This window comes from Capsicum annuum, chromosome 11 (assembly GCF_002878395.1).
Source record: "Capsicum annuum cultivar UCD-10X-F1 chromosome 11, UCD10Xv1.1, whole genome shotgun sequence".
Taxonomy (NCBI): Eukaryota; Viridiplantae; Streptophyta; class Magnoliopsida; order Solanales; family Solanaceae; genus Capsicum; species Capsicum annuum.
The window spans coordinates 909,165-936,970 of record NC_061121.1 but is presented as its reverse complement, the minus strand read 5'-3'; the positions used below and the strand labels follow the sequence as shown (position 1 = coordinate 936,970).

Here is a 27,806-nt window from a genome sequence, read left to right as displayed (position 1 = left end):
ATATATATATATATATATATATATATATATATATATATATCCATTTCGTGAATAATACATAAAGTCTAAAGTAAGCCTTTTGTAAAGTGTTTATCACAACTTGGCAAAGATGGTAAACGTCTCTATCCATAGTCTATTTTTTATGAGCGTAAAATCACGTACATTTGATTTAAAACGGACAATATTATACCATATTAGGTATATATTTAGAGTGTCATTGTCACTACCCGAGTCGAGGCTTTGGCCGCGACGGGCGTCTCGAGAGACCCCTTACTCCTTATCTCTAGTGATATTGTTCGCTTTGGGTCCAGGCCGGCATGACTTTAAAACGCATCACTAGAAAATAAGGTTTGCTTATTTATATATTCAACATCCCTCCTGTGTTTTGTCGATGTGGGACTCCTTAATCCTAAGTTGGGGTGTTACATACCCCCCTCCTTATGGACTCAGCGTCCTCGCTGAGGTTTGCCCCACCGAATGGGATTTGACTAGACTCAGGACTAAGGTTTGCCCCGCCTTATCGAGATTTGCCTAAACTCAGTTTGAACTCTGGACCACATCGACAGGGCTGGCACAGGAGCGGCTCTGATACAATTCTGTCACGACCCGAGCCGGTTGCGGATGCCCGTCGCGGCCAGAGCCTCGGCTCGGGTCGTAACAGAATGTATGCAACACCCCAATTTAGGATTAAGGAGTCTCACATCGGCAAAACACAGGAGGTATATTGTGTATATAAGTAACCAAGCCTTACTCCCTAATAACGCGTTTTAAAATTGTGCGAGCCTGAACCCAGAGCGGACAATATCCCTAGGGATAAAGAGTAAGGGGTCTCTCGGGCCTTCGTGGTTCGGGATGCCGTCGCAGACAGAACCTCGACTCGGGTCGTAACAAGTATGAAGATGACGAAATAATGGGCACATACAAACACAATAGTAAACATGAAGTTGATGACCATATAAACACTTTGAATAATGATGTACGTATAGTGACACACAATTAATCACTTTTTGACAAGCTAATACACTTTTCTCAAATAATTAACTATTGTTCTGATTAATTAGGTTTATAAACAAAGAAAAATTGTACAAAAAAAAAAGAAAAGAAAGTTTGATATTTAGTAAAAAACACCTTTTGATATTGACTTGTGGATGCATGGACTGCATATACAACAGTATAGTAAAACAAAAATAACTCAAATAAACGAAAAAACAATAATTCGTAAGTTTATAATTTATAATAATCTACAAACATAAACAAAACAAGATCCAAGCAAAACATATAATTCAACTCATCAACTTGTTATTTGATTAAATTTATAAATTCATAATAAATTATGTGATAATCACTAATTTATAAAATAATAAACAAATCAAGATCCAAACAAAACATGTAATTTGACCCATCAACTTGCTATTTGATTAAGATTTAAAATCAATAAATTAAAAGCCAACAAATCCTCCCACATAAAAAGAATATCTATTATATTAATTAAGAAGATAATACTAATTATTCTTTGCTACTTTTGCCACAAGTACTAAAAGAAGAAAAATAAAATATAGTTTCACACTGTTCCTCCATTTTAGTAGACAAAATAAAAAATTCTCATTTTTTTGTAGGCTGTAATGAAGAATAACAGGATATGGACTGAAATATATAAAAGAAATGACAAAATAATCAAATATTAGTAATATATTAGAAGCTTTGATTCTAAAATCAATAAAATTATGTGTGTGTGATGGCCATGAATTTATATAAATTTTTTTAAATGTAAGTTAACTAAAAAAAATAGTGTTTATGACGTCTAGCAAAAGTGATAAAATATATTAGAGATGTTGATTATATAAAAATTCAAACTTAATTTAAACCCCAATGATGCAATTTAAATTACGTGGGTAAATTTAAAACAAACAATATAACATGTAGTTTGGTATATAGTATCAAATTTATATATGTTACCTGTAACACCAAACAATTGACCTTGTAGTAAAAAAAAAAATTAATAACATATCTATGTCGTTAGAGAGATCGAAATTTTTATCTTGATATTTGAAAGATGTTTTGTTTAGATGTTCGTGTTGATTATATATAGAGACAGAAAGTTAGTCATAACTTCATTTTTTAACAAAAATGAATTACGACATATGATTACTCCTACAAATCGAATAGAGTTCAGAATCAGAAAACCTACTTCTCAAACTGTTCGATACTTGAATATTCTTGCGACGAACAAAAAGTACTTTTCTATTCACTTGCCTCCGCACCTTTGCTCATGCGGAACTGACTATACACAGGGACTGTGTTAGCTAATAGTGAGGGTGTTCACCCGAACTTCCTTCGATGAAAAATGATACTATTTATACAGGTTTAAAATTATTTTTCATGTATATATTAGACGTTGAATTTTCTTTAATTAATTTTTTTATTCATATTTTTTTATTTTAAACTCCCTTAATTAAGATATTGGCTCCACTACTGACAATGCGATATAATGTTTTCATTCTTGTTCATCAATGACGAAACATTATTTATTTCTTCTAACAATTAAGTGTTGTTGTATTAAGAAGTGATTAACATCTGTTAATTTAAATTTTAATTAAATTACTATATATAGTACGTAACACTTGACATTCATGGAAGCATGACAAAATTTGTCAATATTTTCGTCTCAAAATATTGACTACAAGTAGAGCTAAGTTATTATTATAACATCAGAATAAATTCCAAAACTATATAAAGTCAAAATTTCAACAGACAAAATTATTATTTTTTTCTTTCATATTTGGATAACATTGAGTAGTATCTAATATATGGACAAATTGATGTCATAAGATTTTATGATAATAATATTATAATAGGATTTTTCATTGTGTGGTGTGTGATCGTATTAAAAGATTGAAGAAAATTATCTCAAAGGATTTAGGAGTGTTTTGGTTGTTACTTATAAAATTCTAACACATATTGATATGAAATAACAATAATAATATATTTAATATATTTTTATAAATTGAGTTTGAGAATAATAGTGTTTATACAAGTTATCTTTATCTCGTTGAGGAAGAGAGACTGTGACACCTCTAGCTTAGAATGAGAGGTCTCACTTCGGTGAAAGCACAAAAAAAATGCTAACTATATGAATAACGCCTAATACAAGCACCATCAAATTTAATCACATCAAAAAGCATAAAAATATTCAACTACCTACTAACTAACTAACACATAGTAATAATGAAGTCGTATATAACTAACCGGCTCAGCCTTACATTAGTAATATCCGCATAAATTTAATCTACGATCAAACAACCTCCTAAGAGCATAAAAGTGTAATTATTTAAACCTATTTTATATTGTCGTTTGATTGAAAACAACTAATTCCGACATTAGCTATCCCACCCTCACGATGAGATAATACACTAAATTTCGAAATAATTAATCTTGAAATGGGCTTTCATATGCATTATTCAAATCAAACATAAGATAAATTCATCCTAAAGTTAATTCCAGATCAGTTAACTCTTATTCCTCGTACTAAATGACACCTAAGCTCTAAGTTAATTGGATGAAATAAAAACAACACTATAATCTCAAAAATAAATTATCATATATATATATATATATATATATATATATATATATATATATATATATTATCTTAATTAAAAAATAAATTCATTCTAAAATTAATTTTAAAATTAATTAATCCTATACCTTGTACTAAACAAGCCGTAAGCGCTAAGTTGGTTGGAGGAAATTAGGTAGTGTGAGAGTGTGTGTTTCATTATAAGTGGAGATCTCCTGTTAATACGCGGCGCTCCTGCTTTTATGTCCACCGTTTTGGGCTGGGCCCCACCATTTACTTGGGCCCACACTTCAAGAAAGCAGCCATGTCACTCACATGGGCCCACAAGAGGTGTTCCTCTGGAATTTCTAACTAAAAATTACTTGTATCCACGAAACAACTTTACATTATTACATAAAATCTCATATTGGAAATCAAATTACAAAAAATTCAAATTAATTACTTAAGTCATTACTTTTTTTACTTACGCTCTCTTTCTTGTTATACATTCTAAATAGCTTCATATTTTTCTCCTAAAATCTTGCTACCTTATCTCTCCAATTATCTATCTACATTAAACCTCCTTGTTATCTTTCCACACCCACAAATTAAGATCTTTAATAATCTCTCTCCAAAAAAAATTCTTCTCCATTTTCTCCGTCTAAAATCAACAAATCTTCTCCATCCAAAATTATATTTTTTCATCCAAAATCGATAAAATCTTTTCAATTTTCATCAAAAAACCAAAAAGAAATTACAATTTCATCCAATATATGCTTCTCTGAAATTACTTGTAAAAAAATTACAGAAATTATTTATACTATGCACATTTATAATGTATGATGCTATATCATACATTGATACGAATGTATAATCGAATATTATACATTCGTAAGTCTATTGGAATGACACAGCTTTGTTACACATTGCTTTGAATGTATAACAAATTATTATACATTCAAAAAATTATTGAAAAAACACACTTTTATTATACATTGATTTGACTGTATAAAAACATATTATACATTCGTAAGTTTACTGAAATGATACTGTATATAATGTTTTTTAGAAAAAATAAATGAAATCAGTTAAATTTCATTATTATATTTCTAACCTCATGCATGTTAATAACATATAATGCTATATCGTATATTTATTACACATTAACAAAATTATTCGAAGAACGGATGTAGAAGAAGTGGTTATTTTTTGGCTTTCCAGATGGTGAATCACAAAAATAAAAAAATTATATATAACAAAATATTTAAAATTCAAATATCAGTTACATGTTGTCTATGTTCTATCAAGAACGAATTAATGTTGGCTAATTAATGCCTTTAATTAAGAAATTATAAAATAATTAAAGATTCTCTTACCTTAAATATAGAATTAGCTGGTACATCATACATTCGACCAATGTATAATATTTGCGCGAATATACGAGTATATTTGCAAAAAATAGGAGAGAGAAAACAAGAAGAGATTTTGTATAATTATTTTCATTATCTAGGAAATTTATGTTGTTTACACAATTTCTAAACTTGCCCATTCATTAAGGTGTTGTTTGGTTGCGAAAATATGTAATTTTGAATAATTAATTTTGTGACTTATTATTTCATTTTGTATAAATAAGATATAATATATTCTATCACTATATAGTGAAATACAAATAATATTGAGAGTAACTTATCTTTAATCGAATCCTATGTCTTATACTTCATATCAAGTGATTCCTAAAGGAATAAACACAATATGATAATATCAATAGTGACGAGAACAACAACACACTCATATTTCCACAAAATGAGATCTAAGAAAAATAACGTGTATGCAGTTCATATCACTTTCTTATATCAAAATTCCATAGTATAAGTGAAACAAAGTAGGTGGTGATATTTTCATGCATATTTTATGCATTGCCAAATGAAATTATATATTTACAATATGCATGATGCATTCATTGATTTTCTGCTTATGTTGTTGATTAATATGTGAATAGGAAAACAAAATGATCTAGTTCTAATCTTTTTTTTTTTTTTTTTAAATAGCTTGAATATTAATTTGTGGGAATTTATTTGCATGTTGTTGTTGCTTAAACATTAACTATTCAATTAAAATGAAATATCTTCAATTGAGACGTGTTTCGATTTAATTTGTGATTTACCTTATCATTTTAAGATTAAACTATGAACGTCTACGATGCTACAATAAGAACATACACAGTAAAATTTTATAAGTAAAGTTTGGAGAGGATAAAGTGTATGCAGATCTTACCATTACTTCGGAGAAGTAGAGAGAAGCTGCTTTCGAAAGGCCCTTTGCTCAGAATCCTTTGCTCAGAATAGCAAATCCAGAAAAGGAACATATGAAGATAGCATGACAACACGGGACAATGCAAAATTTACCATAAAAATAATAATCAGCCGCAAAATAGTATAATAATCAAAACAGAATAAACGACAATAATGATAGAGATATGCACGGCTTAACCCTACGCTACAATACTAGAGTTAGTGCACAACAACACCCTACTCGATACCAGCATGGGTTGTGGTGCAGCGGCTGAAGCTGCTTCACCCTTAATCAGAGGTCGAGGGTTCGACCTTGGACATGGAGAAAACTCTGTTGGGAGCGCTACCTCCCGAATCGGGTCCTACCCGGCGCAAATCTGAATTAGTCGAGCTCCAATACGGGTACATAACATCGGATGAAAAATAAAAAAAAAATTACCCTGCCCGATTAAATTTCTACTCTAATATGCGTCCTTCATATTTACTATATATGTTTTTTTTTAACTTTATTTATATCAAGGGATTAATTCAAATTAAATTATATGAACCTAATAATTTGTATAGGGGACCTTAATTTACTAGAATGATACAGTAAATATTTTTATTTGATATTTTCTCATAATGAATCTTTCAATTAATAAAATCATCACAATACGATTCCATCAAAACAGTATCAAAACAAAAAAACTTTATAAGTTGTTAATGGAACTAACTTTAACCAACATTAATATTATAGAATGTACCTAACATACACTTGATTATTTTCTTGAAAAGGGCATTTCTTAGAAGGAAAAAAAAAGGCCAATTAGTAAAATATAACCTCTTTTAAGAACCATTTAACAAACAATAATTAATTCATTAAACCATAATAAAGGATCTAATTACAAGTCTTTTTTCTGTTTATTTCAGATTGATTCTACTAATATAATATATTTGCCCATATCACATGGTCATCCCAATAATAATGCTCTTGTTAAGATCTCACTTAATAATATTTAATGCAAATAAAAAAAATAAAGAAAATAAATATGAATTAACTTTTCAAATAATTTCGCTAACTACAAAGTTTCACAATTTTTTGTTTTGATCTTTTGATTAGTGATTTCCTATAAGTATTCTTTAAAAACATAAGTTCGATCATGCAGATACAAGATTCATATCATCTGAAATTAAAGAAGTTCTTGTATATTGTTTTTTTTTTTTTATCTTGCATATAGAATTAAAATCGAGTCATTTATGATCGCCATTTGATCATCATTAGACAATGAAAAAACACATTTTATGACGAAATGAGAACACTAGAAAATATAATTTCACATAATTATTTTCATCGAGATTTAGATATTACCATCAACCTTTAATACTAAGATCTCATAAAAAGAAAAGTATCTTATTCTATAATATCATTATCAATCTTCAATAAATACTTTTTTCAAAAGACAATCTTCAAGAAAATATTTCCCATATTTTTCATAATTAGGTTTATTCTGCTCAAAAGGTAATATTATCCGAACGTGATTTATAATTTTTTTTCACCTCTAAAAGCTTTTATAGTTCTTTTTTTTTTTTTCCAATAATTCAAACTGACACCTTCGAAATTAGAAGAGAAAGGTATTTATCATCAACCCGACTCAAATAATTCTTTATCAACAATAATTTTTTCAACTTAAAAAAGGGATTATACAAATTGGGTACACATTAATCATTACTACTTAACCAAATAATAAAAGTAGCCAAAAAAAAATAAATTCCCAATTTTTTTTTTTTTTTTCTTTTTGTGATCTTTAGATTTAGCTTCTATACTGTTCTCCATATCTTTTTTTCTGCTTTATTCAGTCATTCATTCATTTTCACACACATACACACAGTCACACTCCGTCACCTCACCATGTGAACTTTTTTATTTTTTTTTTTAAATTTATTTTTTCCAGTTTTTATAAATAAGTACCCAAAGTTAAGATCTTTGTATCTTAGTGACTTCTCTTTCTCTCTAAGATTCTCTAAATACAACAAAAAATCATAATTGAGTTTCTTGTTTTTCACTATAAGCACATGATACTAATGTTGTTGTTCCATTTTAAGTGAGTTTTTTTTAATACCGATAGTGTTCGGATCAACTTTCGCGTACTTGAGACATTCTTTTATGATAATCAAATTGTTCGAGCCAACTTTTATACACCTAAAATAAATAAAATCTACGGGATACCTCCTTCATGTGAAGTGAGATTTGGAGAGATTCTTTTGAGTTTTGTATAGACAAATGAAGCAAAAAATTGAAGTGGGGTGTGTTGTTTTTCACTGAAAAGCACATGATATACACTGTGGTGGTGGTGTTTTTTCAGTGAGATATTGGAGGAGTGGCTACAGATAAAGATGATGAAGGGTTATTCATTCTTTACTGCTAGTGCTACTGCTCTCATTCTTGCTGTTTCCATTTGTTGCAGCTCAATTCTTGCTGCTGATTCTTTATCAAAAGACAATTTTAAGTCCATTTTAGGTGAGTTGAATTTGATCATTGTTGGAGTTTGTTGGCTGTTTGTTTTATGAAAAGGGTGGTTTTTTTGATATGGGGTTTTTATGTGATGGCTGTTTTTGGTTCCTTTTAGAGTTCTATGTGCTAAAAAGATGAAAAAAATGTGTTCTTGTAATGAAAAATTTGATCATTTTTGAAGTTTCTGTGGTTGTTTGTTGTGAAAAAAAGGTGAAATTTTTGATATGGGGTTTTTATGTGATGGCTGTTTTTGGTTCCTTTTAGAGTTCTATGTGCTAAAAAGATGAAAAAAATGTGTTCTTGTAATGAAAAATTTGATCATTTTTGAAGTTTCTGTGGTTGTTTGTTTTATGAAAAAGGTGAAATTTTTGGATGTGGGGTTTTTATGTGATGGTTGTTTTTGGTTCCTTTTAGAGTTATATATGCTAAAAAGATGAAAAAATGTGTTCTTGTAATGAAAATTTTGGTCATTTTGAAGTTTATTATGTGTTTGCATTATGATAAAAAGGGTGATTTTTTGATGTGTGGTGCTGGTGTTTGGTTCCTTTTAGAGCTATGTATGCTAAAAAGATGAAAAAAACAGGTTCTTGTAATGAAAATTTTGTTGTAATCCAAATTCCTCAATTTTTAGGTAAGTTTTGTTGTATCCCAGAGACTCTTTTAAGTCCATTTAGGTGAGCCATTTGATAATTTGAAGTTCATTTGGCTGTCTGTTTCATGAATAAAAGGTGAATTCTTGCTTTGGGTTTTTTTCATTTTTAAGGGAGTGTGACACTAGTGATGATGCTATATATGCTAAAAAGAAAAAAAAATATAAATATGTTCTTGTAATGAATTCTTTGATCATTTTGAAGTTATTTGGCTGTCTGTATTATGTAAAAGGTGAATTCTTGATATGGGGTTTTTCTATTTGAAGGGACTTTGACAGTAGTGATGATTCTATATATATAAAAAGAAAACGAAACTGGGTTTTTGTGATGAAATTTTTGATCATTTTGAAGTTCCTTGGCTGTATGTATTATTAAAAAAGGTGAATTTTTATATGGGTTTTTTCTGTGTTGGTGGTTTTTGGTTCCTTTTAGAGCTATGTAGTATGTGCTAAAAGGAAAAAAAAGGGTTCTTGGAATGAAAATTTTGTTGTATCCCAAGTTCCTCCATTTTAGGAATTTGAGATCTGTTTTTATATGTTGTTATTGCAATCCAGATGTCATTGTCGAATTATTTTAGAACAATTTGTTTTGGAGTACATGATTTGATCTATCTTGGTTGTTATGGTATTAATACTTTAGTGGTCATTCTTTAACAACTATGCTTAATGCTTTCTTAATTTGTCAGGGTAATTATGTTTTTTTACTGTGTGATTTCTGCTTCAAAGTTGCTTTACTTGTTCTTTTGGCAAGAATGATTACTTGTACATCTGAATTGAATATACAAGCCAGTTTGGTGATCTATAAGGAGTTTAATTGAATATGCAGGGGTAAAAAAACACACCTAAAGTATCCCGGTTTCTCGAGTTTCATACCTGAACTATTAGGTGTAAGGTGTGCGAGTTTCCTACGTGAATTATCACCAGTATTTATCAAAATACACCTCAACTATCAATTGTTCAGGTAGGAAACTCGCACAACTCGCACACCTGATAGTTCAGGTATGAAACTTGAAAAATCGGGATACTTTAGGTGTCTTTTTGACCATTAACTCAACCTATCATCTTCTTTGCAATGCTTTTAGATAATGGTTAAGTGTTAATTTAAGGCTCATTTAGATGATGTGGCCCTTCCTTTTTATACTTCTACTTTTGTAAAAATTACAGGAGAGGGAAACTTGGAATCATGGAAGGATGGAGTATTGCACTCAGCAGATATGGCAGAAGCTCCAGGTGGGCATGCGAGCACGCTTGTGCTGGCAGGAAACAGGACGAGGAGGCCAGATTTTCTTTCTGGTTTTCACAAATACAGAGGTGGATGGGATATTGCCAATAAACACTACTGGGCAGTAAGCACCATCCTCTACTTTTTTGGCCATTTTTTTTAATTGATTTATCTTGTAAATGTATAGCTTTGTATTTATTTGACAATTTTGCTATAGTTTAGGATCTCTGATGCTGTATTGCTCGCTGCTTTTTTGTAATTTTATAGTTTATACAGTTCATCAAGTTTCCTGTCTGAGCTGCATTCTGTTTGTTTTGGATCATAATCACTTGCAACATATCTTGCTTCACTACCACGTTGACCACGCCATGTTTGTAAGCCCAAGTTTATAACTAGTTTATGATCTACCGACCTTTATGACTTAGTCATTGATTTTGACCTGGAAAGTTCTGAGATAGAAACTGCATAAGATCTGATTAGTTCACTTGAAAAGTTTTTGGTGCTGAGTGGTGAAAATTGCTGGTGAAAGATATGCCTAGTACTACTTTTCTCAAATTTATGTGTTGTCTTCTGTTATGCTAGCTAATTTTCTTCTCAGGAGGAGAAGGAAATGTGGTTGGGAAAGAGGAGGGGGAGGGTAAAAAACAAAAAGAGGATCGTGAAAGTGATATCGGTTACTTAAAAAGTTATATAGAGTTTAAACATCTAAGTTATAAGTGTATTTAACAAAGGATGAATTTGCATATGTTATGGTGCAAAATCTGCATAATTGCATAGCTTTGTGTAAGAACTTGTTCCGCTTCTAGTGATATACTTTGGATATGGTGTTTCCTATTCTATTTATGATGTGTCGAAATAGAGCGGACTAGATATTCCGGATTGATATTGCTCAAGTCAACTAGTTTGAGATTGAGATGTAGTTAATTGGTTTGTCTAAGAACTTGTTCCGCTTCTAGTGATATACTTTGGATATGGTGTTTCCTATTCTATTTATGATGTGTCAAAATAGAGCGGACTAGATATTCCGGATTGATATTGCTCACGTCAACTAGTTTGAGATTGAGATGTAGTTAATTGGTTCATTGATTAATAAGTGGTTCCTCTTCTAGTGTTAGGTGGCATCGTGAGACTACATGAGTTTATATAAAGACTGGTGAGGTTATGAACTTCAACCTCAGTTCTAGATCAGCTAATTTTTGAGCAAATATTGTGGATTTATAGTTGATGTTTTGCATATTGCCTTGAAACCATTTTTTGGTTTAGACGACTCTGTACACGTAGTAAAAATCTTGGGATGAACTTGCTTCAACTGTTTAGTTGTGATTTTTATTTAGAAGGCAGTGATCTTATATGGATTTTGACCTTGGTTCCAAAGTCTGTTGGTTTTACAGGTGTTGCTGGTGTCATACTCGCTTTGCTTTGGTTCATTTCTTTTGGATTGGCTCTCGTAGTTCATTATTGCTGGGGATGGAAAATCAATATTATAGGCGGAGAACGACGTTTTTCAGAGAGAGTTTGCCTGATCGTGCTTATTATCTTGACATGTGCTGCAGCGTAAAAATCTAAACACTCGACTTGCTGTATGCATTTATATATTTTCTTATTTGAATTATCATGAGCCCATCCTTAATATTTTGGTATTTTGATTAGATGGATGGAGTACATCCAATTTCTTGACTCGTTAATTCTCTTTTGTACAAACTAATCTTTTCTGATCTTGCTATCTTATCAACTTTATATCTTAGGACTTTATCTTACACTATTTTTGGTTCATAAACATAGGACGTATCCCACTGCTAGATTATCAATGTGTGGCTCTAGCACTTGACTCACACAGGACTTGTAACTATTTGAAAGTTTTAGGTTTTTTAATCAGTAGGATATTACTCTTGTACTATCTTATTTCTTCGATTCTAGTATTACATGTTGTTTCCTTGCTTCGGTTTTTTTAATTATTCGTTGTTGCTACTGTTCGCGTTTCCGTGTTTTCAGAATGTCTTTTTCCACTACTGTATTTTTGTTATACACTTGCTTTTCGAGATTCTTTACTTGAGGCGAGGTTCCATCGGAAACAGCCTCTCTACCTTAGCAAGGTAGGGGTAAGGCTGCGTACATGCCACCTTTCCCGGACCCCACGTTTGGGATTGCATTGGGTTTGTTGGTGTTGTATTAGTGAAGGACATAAATCTTGCTCGCTAGAAAAAGTACTGATTTCATGTTTCTTATTTAACTGACAGTATCGGATGCAAAGTACTGATCTCATGTTTCTTATTTAACTGACAGTATCGGATGCATTCTTCTTTCTGTTGGACAAGATGATTTTCATGGTGAAGCATTGGACACACTAAAATATGTTGTAAACCAGTCGGACTACACTGAACAGACATTGAGAAATGTAACACAATACCTATTACTCGCAAAAACTGTAAATGTGGCCCAGATTTTCCTCCCTTCAGACGTAAAAGATGATATTGATCGTATAAATGGAGACCTAACTTCTGCAGCAGATACACTTGAGGAGAAAACAAATGAAAACTCAGGAAAGATACGAAGGGTCTTCAATGCTGTGTATGCCTCGAATTAATTTACTGTTACTCTTCAGTGTTTGCTTTTTCTTCAAACGTCTGATATTAATGTGCAAATGGCACTTTACAGGCGGTCAGCTTTGATCACTGTAGCCGTCATCATGCTTCTCATCTCTATTCTTGGTCTTTGTACGTATTACTACACCGAGCTACTTTTGTTCTCAAACATTCGCGCTTAAACATTATTTCGAGACTGAAATGACATTTCTTGCAGGCCTCTCTATACTTGGCCATCAACACACAATTCACATGTAAGCTTCTCAAACAATTAGCTTGTCCTTCTGTTTTATCGACATTCCCAGTCATCTCACAATCCAATGCTATGATGCAGATTTATCATTAGTGGATGGTTGCTGGTGGCCTTTACATTCGTTCTCTATGGAGTTTTTGTCATCATTAACAAGTAAGAAACAATGTCTAAAATTGGGTTTTCATTTAGTACCGAGGCTTGTATTTGCCATTCTTTAGTTTTCTACTCTTTTCCTTGTTCCTGGGGTTGCAAAATGCTTTCTTTGTTCAACACCCAAGGGTGTGGCCTATCTATCGGTCAATGAAGAGAGATGGTAAGGTGCTTGGTGATTTCTTTACATTTGCTAAAACTTGATGGGTAGAGTACTACTCCTCTGCTGGTCCCGTAAAATAGTCGGGATGATGGTAAGCTATCTCAGACAAAACCGTTATTCAAAGGAGAAGTGCTCTCTTAATTCAGTCAACCATACGTATGTCCAGTATTCCGGCAGCACCGGGGAGTAACTTCCCGACATGCTTAGCTTTCTCAATCAGTCCATCTCTTTCATTTATCGTTTTTTTGATAAGTGTAAAAGGCAGAATAAGAATAGTTCCAAGATTGGAAGGAATCGCTGATCAGTACGCTTTTTTTTTTGTTTTCCGGTCCAGTGCAATTGCAGATACTTGTATGGCAATGGGAGAGTGGGTGGACAATCCTCATGCTGAAAGTGCTCTTAGCAACATCCTTCCATGCGTTGACCCGAGAACTACAAATCAGACGCTGTTCAAGAGCAAACAAGTCACTGTTGATCTCGTAAATATTGTCAATGGATTTGTCGATACATACGCCAATTCCAATCCATCTAATCATCTCAATTCAAATTACTATAATCAGTCCGGACCCGTTATGCCACATCTTTGCTATCCATATGACTCCCAATTGCAAGATCTGCCATGCCCGGCCGATCAAGTATCTATGGCAAATTCTTCTATGGTAAGTGTTCAATGTTTCTCTTCCCGCTCAGTCACTCCCCTTCTACAGTTGTTTTTAGTTTATGTTACTCGGACTCTTCAAAAATGTTGCCAGCTGCATATCTGATCTTCATAAAGTAGTGTATTTCTGGAGGATTTAACGCGGGTGTGGCAAACATTTTTGGAGAGTCGGATTAACATAGATTTTAATTGGATTTTGATCTATGCTGCTTGGACTCTTTGAAAACGTTGACGGGTGCATTGGATCCTCCAAAAGTAGTGCATTTGGGAGGAGCCAACACGGGTGCGGCAACATTTTTGGAGAGTCCGAATTTTGTTCTAGTTCTTTTGTTCAGAATTTTCAGAATCTTGGGCATTCAATATTTTGTAATCCTATTAAGCTACTTCTGCAATAATTTCCAGGTATGGCAGAATTATACATGCAATGTATCCGAGGCCGGAATGTGCACGACCGTCGGGAGGTTAACACCCGACATGTACGAACAGTTAGTGGCAACGGTCAACATTAGCTACGCTCTCGAACACTATGCGCCACCGCTTCTCAATCTCCAGAACTGCAATTTCGTCCGCGATACATTCAGGAACATCACAGCCAACCACTGCCCTCCGTTGGAACACCATCTCCATGTCGTCAACGCAGGGTTAGCCGTCATCTCAGTCGGAGTCATGCTAAGTCTCGCGTTGTGGATAGTATATGCAAACCGCCCCCAAAGGGAGGAAGTGTTTGCGAAGCTGTCTTCGCGTATAAAGAGTAGCTGCAATGGCAAGAATGTTAGCTGCAGCAATAGTAACATTGATTTGTCATCAAGAGGGACTACTCCAAAAATTGGAGTGTAGATATAATACTATAATACGAAGGGGAGCCTCGGAGTTACTAGTAAAGTTGTTGTCATGTGACTAGGAGGTCACAAGTTCAAGCCTTGGAAACAGCCTCTGGCAGAAATGCAAGGTAAGGCTGCGCGTACGATACACTCTTGTGGTGGGGTCCTTCCCCGGACACCGCGCATAGCGATAGCTTTAGTGCATCGGGCTACCTTTTTCTTTTAGATATAATACTATAATAGAGTTTGAGCATAGAAAAAAATGTAGAAACATTGTGGCATGAGATTCATTTTGATCTCTTTATAAGCTTTTTTGTTCAATGTATGGGGCAAAGCACCATATTTTTGAGCAAGGCATTGATAGCCATTTTTATTTTCAATATATTCAATTGCTGTTACTGTTGTATTCACTATAACTATTCTGGTTAATGTGCAAAATGTTCATTTTCATTTTCACAATAGTAATAATGACGGTGAATCAAAGCAAGATTAATTACTTTAATTTGGGGATATTTTTGGAGTATTTGTAACTTAATGTTATTATCCATCCTTAATTAATGAAAAGTTTTTTTTTGGAGCATTGTTGTTCTTTTTAATTTTTGTTGTGATATTGCTATGTTTATGTAGTTTTGAGTTTTTATTTGTTTCTCACACCGTACTTGGTTCTTGTTTATTTGATATTTATATTAAGAGATTATTTATTATACTATTAGAAGTACCTAAAGTGAAGGGTTAGCTTTATAATGTTGATAATTAGTTCCTCAAAATAACAAATATTAGGAAAAATAATAATATTGAAACATCATAACCCTAAGCAGAAACATGTAGATTATTAATTTTGTCGTTGTAATTGTATACTCTTTTCGTTTCAAAATAATTGCTATGTAGAGTATTAATTTTATCGTTGCAATTGTATACTCTTTTTGTTTCAAAATAGTTGCTCTTATTAATTTGAAATTTCTTTTAAGAAAATTTATGAAGAGTTTATTTTATTAATTTAGTCTTATTAATTCTACAGTTTTGAAAATGACTTTTAAAATCACCAAGAACATTTAGTTGTGATCCATAAGTGGTTTTTTTGGAAGAAGGTTGGAGATAATTTTATAACTTTTTTGATTTAATTAATTTTAGAAATCACGATAAATAATTTGAGTGAATAAAAAAAGTATTTAACCTTTCCTCTCACTGACAAAAATTTGGGTATTATATTGCATGTGTCTATAGGCGTGCATGCATGCAATCACACATTACAATAAAACTTTATTAAAAAATGTCAGTTAGAGCTCTGACTTGAATTTTGTTGGTTTGGTTCTGAAAATTTTGTGGTACGATCCATATTTATGATTTTCAATGAGATCTGTGGTGGTAGCGTAGGAATTGGGTCGATAGGCTCGATCTTGGAGCCCACCACTGATCCCGATGGGGTGCGGGGGCTTCGCCTATGCGGTATGAATCTTTATGTTTTTGGGCCTAGATCTTATTTGTACGCACATACAATATAAGTGTAATTAGTGGGTTGGTTTTGGACATTCAGAAATTACGTCATTCTCCACATTGTACTCCTCTCCTTTCATAGTAAAATTCCTCTACCTCTACCCGTAGTTTTTGCCGTAAGAATTTCCATGTAAATTTGTGTGTTATTCTTGTTTTTCTTTTACTTGTGGTTTGCTTATTATTCTGTCCGAATAATAATAATATTAAAAGCTTTATTTTATTTTATTTAAGCGGATTATCAGTATAATGTTTACACCCTTATGATGGAGCCCTTCCCCGAACAATGCGCATAACGATAGCTTTAGTGCACCGAACTGCCCTTTATTTAAGTGGATTATCAGTATAATGTTTACAATGTATAGAATTTTGATATTTAATAGTGCTTTGTACATACAAAGAAGTTTAATATAATAATTATATATGCACATTGTTATGCACAATATCAAGAGATTTTTGAAGTGTGATTGTACATTGTGAATAATACATTGTTATTGTCGTCCAATAAATTTGTTTTTCTTCTTCTTGTTTTTTCTAATTGTTTAAAAAGATATTTATTTTAATTTTTGTCATCTCTTGATTAAAGTTGTAAGGTTAAAAGATATTTTGATACGTTTTGTAAATTTTTGAATAAAGTCCAAGCAACAAAGACTTATTCAGTATAACCTCATAAGTGAAATATGATAATATTTATTTTGTTTGGTTGGATTTGATTGTGTCGTAGCTTTATAATTCAAATTAAGTTTATAGTTGGATGAACTGCATTGCTTATATTAATCCCCCAAAGAAAGACAATAGATACAACTCAGTCGTGAACAACCCACCATTGTACTGTAAAAATTAAATAGGTTCGATCTATAGATTATAGTCATTAGAGCCTCCTAAAACAATCTACTAAATTCATTGAGTTGTTTCAAAAACCTGACTATCCTTATTTTTTTATCATGTCTCTCGTACTAATAACCTATTTGACCAAACTTATTTTTCTCTCTCTAAAAGTGCTTATTTTTTAAAAATAATTATCAATCAAAAAGTGTTTTTAAAATTTCTCACCATAATCATTTTTTTTTAAAATCACTTTTTAAAATAAATTATTTTTATAAGCTTAACCAAACAACCTATAAACCACGTATCTATTTTAACACTTTCATTTTCATATGCTAAATTTGATAGCTTTTAATTAATCAACACTTTATCGAGTATGACAAAATTAATCTAACTACTGCTCTACAAAACTTACCTTAGCGATCCCTTTTTTACCACTCAATCAAAAACCAATAGATTAAAATGTATTTTTACTTTCTTAAATTCGATGTAAGTAAAATATTAAATGAATAAATTGAAAGGGGGAATGCTAATAAATATAGTGTTATTCTAAAATAAAATCTCATTCTTCCTTTTTTTATAAAATTCATTCGTGTTTGACTTTTATCTTTGTCACTCTCTCCATATGTATGTGTACATATATATTTGTTTCTGTAAATAATAAAATTTCACAAAAATATATACTCTTTTTTTTTTTTTTTTTTTTTTTTTTCATTTGACACAAAAAAATTTTGGTCATGAATTATTGTGTAATTTTGGTAGTAATTTTGGTTGTATCATTTTCAATTAGTGTTACAAGTGGATCTCATGAACGTGTGATTCTTAGAGCTATCATAAAGGAGGAGAAGAGTAATAAAAATGGCGAATTTGCTATTGATTTGAATGCCACCAACTTTGATTCTGTTTTTAATGACACTCCTACCCCTTTTGCCATTCTTGAATTCTTTGCTCACTGGTTAGTTCTTTTCTTTTTTTGCTTTTTTCTTTTGCATATTTTATTGATTTGGGGTTTCAAGAACTACATTTTTCTAGCTGAATTCATGGTTATTTGGTGTAGATAAAGTTGTATATGTTGTTGTTGTTGTCTCTGTGTGTGTTGATGGAGTGTTTTGGATGAGGTAGAGGTAGTCGGAAAAAGTATTGGAGAGAGAGGTGATTAGACAGGATATGATGTAGTTTCAGCTTATCAAGGACACTGTTTAGTTCTTTTCTATTTTTGCTTTTTCTGCATATTTTCTTAATTTGGGGTTTCAAGAATTACATTTTTCTAGCTGAATTCATGGTTATTTGGTGTAGATGAGATTGTCTCTGTATGTGCGTGTTGTGTGTGTGTTTATGGAGTGTTTTGGATGAGGTAGAGGTGGTCAGAAAAAGTATTGGAGAGAGGTGATTAGACAGGATATGACGTAGTTTCAGCTTATCGAGGACAATGTTTAGTTCTTTTCTATTTTTGCTTTTTCTGCATATTTTCTTAATTTGGGGTTTCAAGAATTACATTTTTCTAGCTGAATTCTGGTTATTTGGTGTAGATGAGGTTGTCTCTGTATATGTGTGTGTGTGTTAATGGAGTGTTTTGGATGAGGTAGAGGTAGTCGGAAAAAAGTATTGAGGAGAGGTGCTTAGACAGTATATGGCGTAGTTACAGGCTTACAGCTTACCGAGGACATGAGTTTAGATAGGAGGATATGGGGGTCGCGGAATCAAGATTAGATGGTTAGTAGGTACTCTCTCTAGTCCAATATAAGTGAATTGCTGGAGTGTGGAACACCCCTTATAGCCCATTTTATAAAATTTTGATGAAAGAATTAAACCTAAATAGTTTTCCATCCAATCTCTTACGAGGACATGAGTTTAGATAGGAGGGTATGGAGGTCGCGGAATCAAGATTAGATGGTTAGTAGGTACTCTCCCTAGTCCAATAAAGTGAATTGTTGGAGTGTCGAACAACCCTTATAGCCCATTTTATAAAATTTTGATGAAAGAATTAACCTAAATAGTTTTCCATCCAATGGCTTAAACTAAAAATAGCTCGTGGATTTGTAATATATGTGCAATCCATGTATATTGTAGCTATAACGGCTAGAAAAAGTAAACAGTGAATCCCACCAGCTAGTTGTGTAAAGATCCTTCTTTTGTGTTCTATTGGTGTAATGTGAAAATAATAATAATAATGATATCTATCACAGGTGTAGTGACTTTGCTGTTGATTTGTATGCTACCAACTTTGATTCTGTTCTTAATGAGACCTTTTGCCAATCTTGAATTTTTTGCTCATTGGTTAGTTCTTTTCTGCTTTTGCATATTTTTGCCTTTTTTGTGATTTGGGGTTTCAACAATTACATTTTTCTAGCTGAATTCATGGTTATTTGGGGTAGATAAAGTTATCTATGTTGTTTTTGTGTGTTTTTAGGATGAGTTATTTCTATTATTCGTCTGAAAATCCTGTTAGCTCATTTTAGAAATTTTTGATGAAAGAATTGACATAAATAGTTGTCCATCCAATCGCTTAAACTAAAAGTAGTTCGCAGATGTGCAATATATGTGTCCATGTATATTCTATCTATATCGGCTAGGAAAAGTAAACAGTGAATTCCACCGGCTAGTTGTGTAGAGATCCCTTTTTTTATGTTCTATTGGTGTAAATATATTGACTTTGCTGTTGATTCGAATGCTACCAACTTTGATTCTGTTCTTAATGACACTCCTAACCCTTTGGCCATTCTTGAACTTTTTGCTCACTGGTTGGTTCATTTTATTTTCTTTGCATCTTTTTTGATTTGAGGTTTCAAGAATTATATTTTCTTGCTGACTTCGCGGTTATATGTGTTATTTTTGGATGAGGTAGATGTAGGCAGATGGGGAGAGATGATTTGACATGACATGGTGCAGTTTTATCTAACCGAGCACATGATCTTAGATAAGAGTTAAGAAAGTATATAGGTCGCAGATTAGGATATAGGGTTATAAGGTAGTTGAACGTTGTCTTGCTTTTCGACGAGATTACGCTTGGTGGTAGTCTGCTGCACAGCATCTGTCTTTTTCCATTTGGGGTTTCAATAATTTAATGTTCTTGCTGAAATCATTGTTATTTAGTGTAGATGAAGTTATCTGTGGTTTTTTTTTTGTTAATGAAGTTTTTTGGATGAGGTAGAGGTAGGCAGAAGAATTATTGGGGAGAGGTGATTAGACATGACATGGCATGGTTTCTACTTATTGAGGACATGACCTTAGGTATGAGGGTGTGGAGGTCGTGGATCAGGGTAGAGGGTTTGTAAGTAGTTGAGCATTGTTTTGCTTTTTGATGGGATTTGGCTTGGCGTAGTCTTGAGCACCGTGTCTATCGTTGTAGTTTCCTTATTCATGTTGTTTTTTGTTTTTGTTATCTGTTACCGAATCTGCTGTTTATTCTATTTGGGCAAAACGGATGGAGAACATTGTTCTTTCAGTTTATTTTGGGGGGTGGTGGGTGTGGGGGTAACTAGGGAAATGATGAGGAGATTATGAGATAGAGAATCGAATACTCACCAATAAGATGAAAGGTCAGCTAGTCAACTAACCGAGCTAGGTTCTGTTCCAACTGCTTAATAGTTCTCATCACTACCCATTTTAATCGTGCTATATTAAAAAAAAGCATGTGCCAAATCTTTGTTGTCATGTTTCAGTGAATGAAACGTTGATTTATTGTTTGGAAAATGTAAAATCTTACCTTTTACTTTGTAGTCATTGACTTACCGATCTTGATGTTGTCAATGATAATTTTTTATTGTTTGAATTCTTATTAGTAAACCATATGTGATTCTTACACGAAGCAATTTTATGTCTTGCAGGTGTCCTGCCTGTAGAAATTATAAGGTACTACCTCTATCCGTAAAAGGGTTGATCCGATTAGCAAGAGCCAGACTTTGGCCAATTTCCATGTAGATTTGAACAGAAGACCTAGAGACTAAGAAATGCATAAAGATACTAATAAAACGGATAAAAAAATAGATACTTTAAGAAGTTTTAAAGAAACTAAAAAATATTTTCTGACGAAAAAATGACGATGAAGTCATCCAACGGGATAGGGGAATAGTTTTTTCTGCTTGTACAAGCTTTTACTATTGTGTTTCTCACAGAAAAAGCAATAATCTTGCAGCCACACTATGAAAAGGTTGCGAGACTCTTCAACGGACCAGATGCTAGTCACCCAGGAATCATATTGATGACGAGGGTAGATTGTGCATTGACGGTATTGCTCTAATGCTTTGTTTATACTTCTAAGAAAATGGTTTGCCGGTATAGATAATCTTCTTCTTTTACTTGACGTGTTCTTTTTCACCAACGGGAAATTCATCTTTCTTAGGTCTTGATGATTTCAAACTTGTTTCGTATCATATGTTAAACCAAGAGTTATGTTCTTAGTCTCTCTCCTATGTGACTCGAGTGAAACAATAACTACAACAAACCCAATGTATTCCCACAAAGTGAGGTCTGGGGAGGGTAAAATTTACGCAGTCCATACCGCTACCTCCGAGGAAGTAGAGAGGTTATTTCCGACAGACCCCCAGCTCAGAATAGAGAATAGTACACAAGGTCGTAGTGAAACATGAAGCAGGATGGATGACATAATAGAAAATGTGACTCGAGCGAAAATAAGAAGTTATTTTGGGCTCATAGCATCTCTGTCTCAGTCTTTCTCCGAGGGAGAATCTCCCCCACCCCTTTCCCAAACCCAAAAGTGAGGCAGAGCGGGTGTATGTAGGAGTGCAAGGACGTAGATATTATGACTATTGGACATCATTTGGCTGATTTAGCCTTCCAAATTAGGACTTTTTCTAAGTTGATATCTTTTTTGTTTTCTAATCTCTCCATTTCAGTTGGTATCGGAAATAGCCTCTCTACTTCTTCGGAGGTAGCGGTATGGACTGCGTACATCTTAATCTCCCCAGACCCGACTTTGTGGGAATACACTGGGTTTGGTTTGTTGTTATTGTTGTCAGTTGGTCCGTATGGTAGACTTAACGAATTTTCCTCAACAGGTGGTTTTAACCATTCTCACACTGTTTCATGTTTTTCATCAAAATAGAAATATTTAACTCATGCATTGCAGGCTTTCATTTAAATATGGTTTCCCCTTTCTTTTTGTCCTACTTAACTGATTTATTCCATTACTGATCACCTTTTTGGCAGCACAGATAAATTCCAATCTTTGTGACAAGTTCTCTGTGACGCGTTTCCCGATGCTTTTTTGGGGCCCTCCGAAGAAGTTTATCGGTGGTGGTTGGGATCCAAAACAAGAAAAGAGTGAAATAATTCCCATTGAAAATGGACAAACTGCTGATATCTTGCTTGGGTGGATCAACAAACAATTGGGAAGGTATACATGTTTATCGGTTGTAGGTTCTTTCCTTCATTTTTAACCCTTTTCCGAATGGATTAAGCCTTCCGTGGTGTTTAAAGTTCTAAAGCATCCTGGGCATAAAGTATTTTTTTTAAGGATATCTAATATTCCTTGATGAGTTTGATATATGCGGTAAGATCTTAATAGACTCCCCTTACTTTTTATTAGAAATGATTGTATTACTCAGGTATTCGTTGATCTAATATTCTTAGATATTTGAATCAACAGGAAATTTAGGATAAGCCGATTAGTCCTCTTGCTACAAATTGGATGTCCTACTTAATTTTGACATAATGTTTGATCTGCGTATTGTAATTTTACACTGCTAAACAACACGACAGTTCAATGTCCTGTGAGATTTCAGCTGGATCTTCAAATTAAAAGAAAATCATAGTCTCAACTTCTAATATTACCTGGTGAATATGTACTCATGTACAAACTTTTAACAATAGATTGGTACTCCAACAGTTCTCTATGATAATAATGCACTGGTAATATTACTCATAATGCAAAATGTTCGATTTTCTAGTTAGAATGGATTGGTCAAACTGATCCAATCAATAATTATTTATGACTGAGTCGGTCATAATCTTTATGTAGAAGAAGATTATAGTGATGTAATATCAACGTTACGGAAGTTGAGGTTTTCCCAATTGAAGAATGTATAAGTACAGTGTAATATGATTATTGTGCACTACTGCATAATATGATTTTTTTTTCACTTAAAAAGTTATTATCTGATTTATCTTTGATTAGTCACCGCACTCTTCTTTACATTTACTTTATAATCTCAGGTCATATGGCTTCGATGATGGAAAACACGAGAAAGAGCATCTTCAGGCTAACACTTCAGATTCGGGCCAGGTTACTGGAGCTTGACTTTAAACTAACTAAAACGAAATTTCAGCTGCCTCTTATATACTTCTTCTAACTTCTGCAAAATTACGTTTTTGAAGATTGCCAAAGCTATCTATGATATTGAGGAGGCAACATTTACTGCATTTGGTATTATTTTAGACCACAAGGTAAAGAGCTGAGCTTTTTGTCTTTGTCAGATCAATAATTTTTTTGTGTGGAAGACTCAATTTTAAGGGTTTTAGCGCTCAATCTGTGCAGATGATTACACCAGCAACTCGGGCATCACTTATAAAGTTTCTGCAACTTTTGGTGGCTCATCACCCTTCTAAGAGGTTTCTCCTACTTTTCATTGCTTTTTGGCATTGTTGTAGCCTGTAGGCTTGTAACCGTTCCTCTGTTTCCCTTACATGTGGAGTTGTATCTTTCTACTAGGTGCCGAAAGGGGAGTGCTGAGATACTTGTTAACTTTGATGATCTGTGTCCATCACAGACGATGTCGGTTAATAATGAGAAAGCTGAAAGTTGTACCAAAAAAGGTGCACTGGGAAATTACCATATTTGTGGTAAAGAGGTTCCTCGTGGATATTGGGTGCGTACATACGTTAGCTTCTTTTCTGTATCTGACGCATGTAGTGTCATTATTCATTTATGTATTTTGAACTACCGCTGCCCCGTGCCCCACCTCAAAGTGCTCGACTATCCACGTAAAGCCTCAAATATGGAAGTTTTCATTACGTAAGAGTTGCTGTTAAGAGAAGTGAAAATGCGTTAGATGTTTTTCTCAAACCATATAAAAAAAAATAAATTCTTTCAGCATGTTACTGATAATAGTAGATGTGTATTTTCAGCATGTCACTACATGAAGATTTCAAAATGCAAATCATAGCAAAAGCTTGAAAAGTTTACTACTTTGGTGATGTTTATCCAACACTTAAGCTTATGAAGATCTATATCTCGTAATTAATAGATGTAAAGAGATTCTGTACTTTACTTCGTATAGTCCACAACTAAAGCTGTTCAAAGTATGTTTATGAAAATCTGTTTTATACTGCAGATGTATTGTCGTGGCAGCAAGAATGATACTAGAGGTTTTAGGTAATGGATCATTCATGTTGTCTCTTCTTCATATGTATTACAAATTTCTGATAATTCACTAATGAAAATATAATAGGAGAATTCCAAATGAGCCAAGGCTTCTATAGCCTAACTGCTTACTACTTTTTATGTTCCTATATTACCTCTTCGTTTCATTTGCATACAAGCTATGAGGACATGTAAAGGGGGATAGACAACTATGTTGGTGCTTGACGAGAAAATAATTGTGATGGAAAATGACAATAGAGGCAGAGCGATTGATTCATGAACACACTTCTGTACACTATTGTTTCACTCGTTAAAATATTTTTTATAGATTGGTAACTCTCTTCTGCCTATTTGAATCCGTCTTTAGTCTTCTCCTCTCCTGCCTTTGATAACCACAACAACACATAATCGGCAATCAAAGATAATGGCCTAAGTTTACTAGTTATAATATGATTCATTCGTAGCTATAATGGGGTGGTTTTGTATGGAAAATTTGCTTTGTCAGTTCCCTTCCTACATCATCGCTGTTTCTTTTGCAGTTGCGGTTTGTGGGTTTTGTTACACTCACTCTCCGTAAGAGTGGAGGACGGAGAAAGCAACATGGCATTTAGAAGTACATGTGATTTTATACACAACTTTTTCATTTGCGAGGAATGTAGGCAACATTTTTATGGAATGTGTTCAAGGTAAAATTCTTTTGACGTTCTTTCCGTGTCTCAATATATTCTGTCTGAGCATTTTCAAGTCGAGAGTTGTTAACTGTTTTGTGCAAATATTCCGAATTTTCAGCATATCTAGTCCGTTCAAGAAAGCTCGTGATTTCGCCCTCTGGTTGTGGAGTGCACACAACAAGGTCAACGAAAGACTAGCGAAAGAAGAAGCATCCTTAGAAACCGGTGATCCTGAGTTTCCAAAAGCTATTTGGCCTCCAAAAAAGCTTTGTTCATCGTGTTATCTCAAAACGAGTAAGGAAAATGGTAAGATCGAGTGGGATGAGAACGAGGTCTTCAAGTTTTTGGTCAGTTACTATGGGAAAGGACTAGTAACTCTCCAAAAGGAAATGGAACAACAAAGTGGCAGTCAGACTGAAAAAATAGTTGCTGAAGAGGTGGTAGGCTCAACACATGCAGTTGTGGTTCCAGTAGGAGCTGCATTGGCTATTGCAGTCGCGAGCTGTGCATTTGGAGCGCTTGCCTACATTTGGCGATCAAGGCAAAAGAATCGGAAGTATAAATATAACTCTTTAAAGAATATATGATTGTTAGAGCCAATATAATTGATATGTAGGATAGAGATAGAGGGAGTTTCTACTTCTGGTAAGTTGGCTTTCTTATCTTTTTCTCTCTCGCCGGAACATTTCAGGCCGCGAAAAAGGTGGAACTGAGTTTGTTGAACGGGCAAGAAAACAAGTCAACTTGTACCCGAAATTCTTATACTTGTTTCGCGTGTCTATTTTTTCCAGACGGGTGTACAGATTTACATTCTCTAGTGACTATGATGAAGAAATTATCCGAGAACCTGCATTTTCGTCCTCCTTTTACGTTTGTTTGATTCTGCAAGTTGTGCAGATTACAGTTACTATTAGGTGTTCATGTTTTCTTGACGATGGTGGTGTCAAGGTCAGCTTGTGCGTCCTTCGACTATAAACTCTTCTCACACCTTTGACACAAAGGTTTTCTACTGTGGCTTAAAACATTGCATTATGGATTGATTTCATTTGATTTTGCTTACTAGTTCTTTTTTTGGTTTCCCATCCGGTGTCCGGTATCTGCATTGGAGCCCGACTAATTCGGATTTGCGCCGGCTAGGGCCCCATTCAGGGGGTTGCGCTCCCTACCAAAGATTTTTCCATACCCAGGGTTTGAATCCGAGACCTCTGGTTAAGGTAGGAGCAGCCCCATCTACTGCACCACATCCTTTGATGGTGATTTTGCTTACAAGTTGAACAACTGGTTGTCCTATTTATTCACTTTTTGGTTGCCTTTACAACAACATATCTAGTGAAATTTCGTAAGTGGGGTCTAGGAAGGTAGAATCAGAGGCGGACCTATGGCCTATTTGTGGTGCTTCGGCATCCATTAAATTCGACACAGACTAGGTACAATTTATAAGAAATGTATAAAAATTGATATAAGATTTATAGAAGCAACTAGGAAACCAAGAAGATAGCTCGATGCTTCAATTTCTACGAGGAACCTTAATGGCTTTGGGCATCAATAAACATGTTCGAACCTCCTGAGCACTCACGATCTCTAAATCCTCCGCCAGTAGGTAGAGTGTATGTAGATCTTATTTTTATCTCGTGGAATTATCTCGTGGAGGTAAAGAGACTATTTCTGAAGGACCTTGAATTCATTCTTGTGGAATAAATCTAGAATTTAAAGTTACTACCAATCTTTTTCATGTGTTTTTCCACTCCAACAACCGATATCGACTCATTCCAATCTATAAGAAAGAGATTAACAATCTTTTCTGATAGAAGCAGAGGCGGAGCTACAGTGTATTTTGGGGGGGTTCGATTGAACAAAAACTTTTACGTAGACCCTGTATTTATACTATAAAATTTAAAAATAATTATATGAAATATATAGCTGCGAACCCACATACAAACATAGAACACTAGTATAGTGGAGGACAGGTGAGAGTAAAATCTCTTCTGCACTACTCATAATATTTACTTAGATCAAATATAAATATTTTTAAAACAACATTTTTTTCTTACTCATCAAATATCGAAAAAAAATATATAAGAAAATCATTTATTTTCAAGAACACAATTTTCTTTACTGAAAACACCCTATTATTTTATCTTATAAGATATATCACATCAACCAAATGAACACATATTATCCTCTTTATTAGCCCCTAGAAAATTGATCCCACATAAAGAAGACATGATAGAGGAAAGTTCCTAATTTATCTATAATTTATTTTGTCATGTGGCAAGTAATCTAAATAATTCAATTTTTGAAGAAATTTAGCTGCATTTTTTTTTTTTGGTTGGCTGCAATTAGTTTCATGTCAATACGCAACTTATCTCTTTTTTTAAAACATTGATATAGACCTTCATTTTTAATTAGAGATCTTGATTCAAGCTTAGTGTATATATAACTAAAGTGCACATATATCATTTAAGTCGTACCATAGTGCGTAAAAGTTTACTAGTCTACTAACTTCAAAACAACTTCAGACATACAGTATTTGACTAACCGAAAAAATATTTAAATTTCAGTCATACGTGGATACATAAACGCAACGATAAGATACATGTTAAATGACGTATCCAAATAATGTACCCTTATGTCATACTAATCAGAATAATTTGAGAATACT

At 33.4% G+C, this 27,806-nt stretch overlaps 1 protein-coding gene across 5 annotated transcripts; it reads left to right on the top strand.

The window, feature by feature from the left end:
- The first annotated feature begins 7,669 nt into the window (after positions 1–7,669).
- LOC107847448 (sulfhydryl oxidase 2) lies at positions 7,670–25,990 on the top strand. 5 transcript variants are annotated; one of them, XM_016691698.2, is made up of 12 exons: positions 12,851–12,927; positions 17,943–18,107; positions 20,980–21,004; positions 21,288–21,380; positions 22,327–22,508; positions 23,327–23,396; positions 23,489–23,557; positions 23,649–23,722; positions 23,823–23,979; positions 24,445–24,485; positions 25,013–25,159; positions 25,263–25,990. In XM_016691698.2, the coding sequence occupies exons 1-12, from the start codon at positions 12,851–12,853 to the stop codon at positions 25,729–25,731; spliced, it is 1,569 nt and encodes a 522-aa protein (XP_016547184.1). In that variant the 3' UTR covers positions 25,732–25,990. The 5 variants fall into 5 exon arrangements, with proteins under 5 accessions (XP_016547182.2, XP_016547184.1, XP_047255239.1 ...); XM_047399283.1 differs by lacking the exon at positions 12,851–12,927 and adding an exon at positions 14,921–15,322 and having other exon boundaries at positions 17,933–18,107; XM_016691697.2 differs by lacking the exon at positions 12,851–12,927 and having other exon boundaries at positions 17,722–18,107.
- The last annotated feature ends 1,816 nt before the right edge of the window (positions 25,991–27,806 follow it).

Coding starts and splice junctions, on each gene's coding strand:
- LOC107847448 (XM_016691696.2), top strand. CDS start 8,221: ATGATGAAGGGTTATTCATTCTTTACTGCTAGTGCTACTGCTCTCATT. Junction 10,334..11,584: donor CCAATAAACACTACTGGGCA/GTAAGCACCATC, acceptor TTGGTTCCAAAG/TCTGTTGGTTTTACAGGTGT. Junction 11,764..12,492: donor ATCTTGACATGTGCTGCAGC/GTAAAAATCTAA, acceptor TTTAACTGACAG/TATCGGATGCATTCTTCTTT.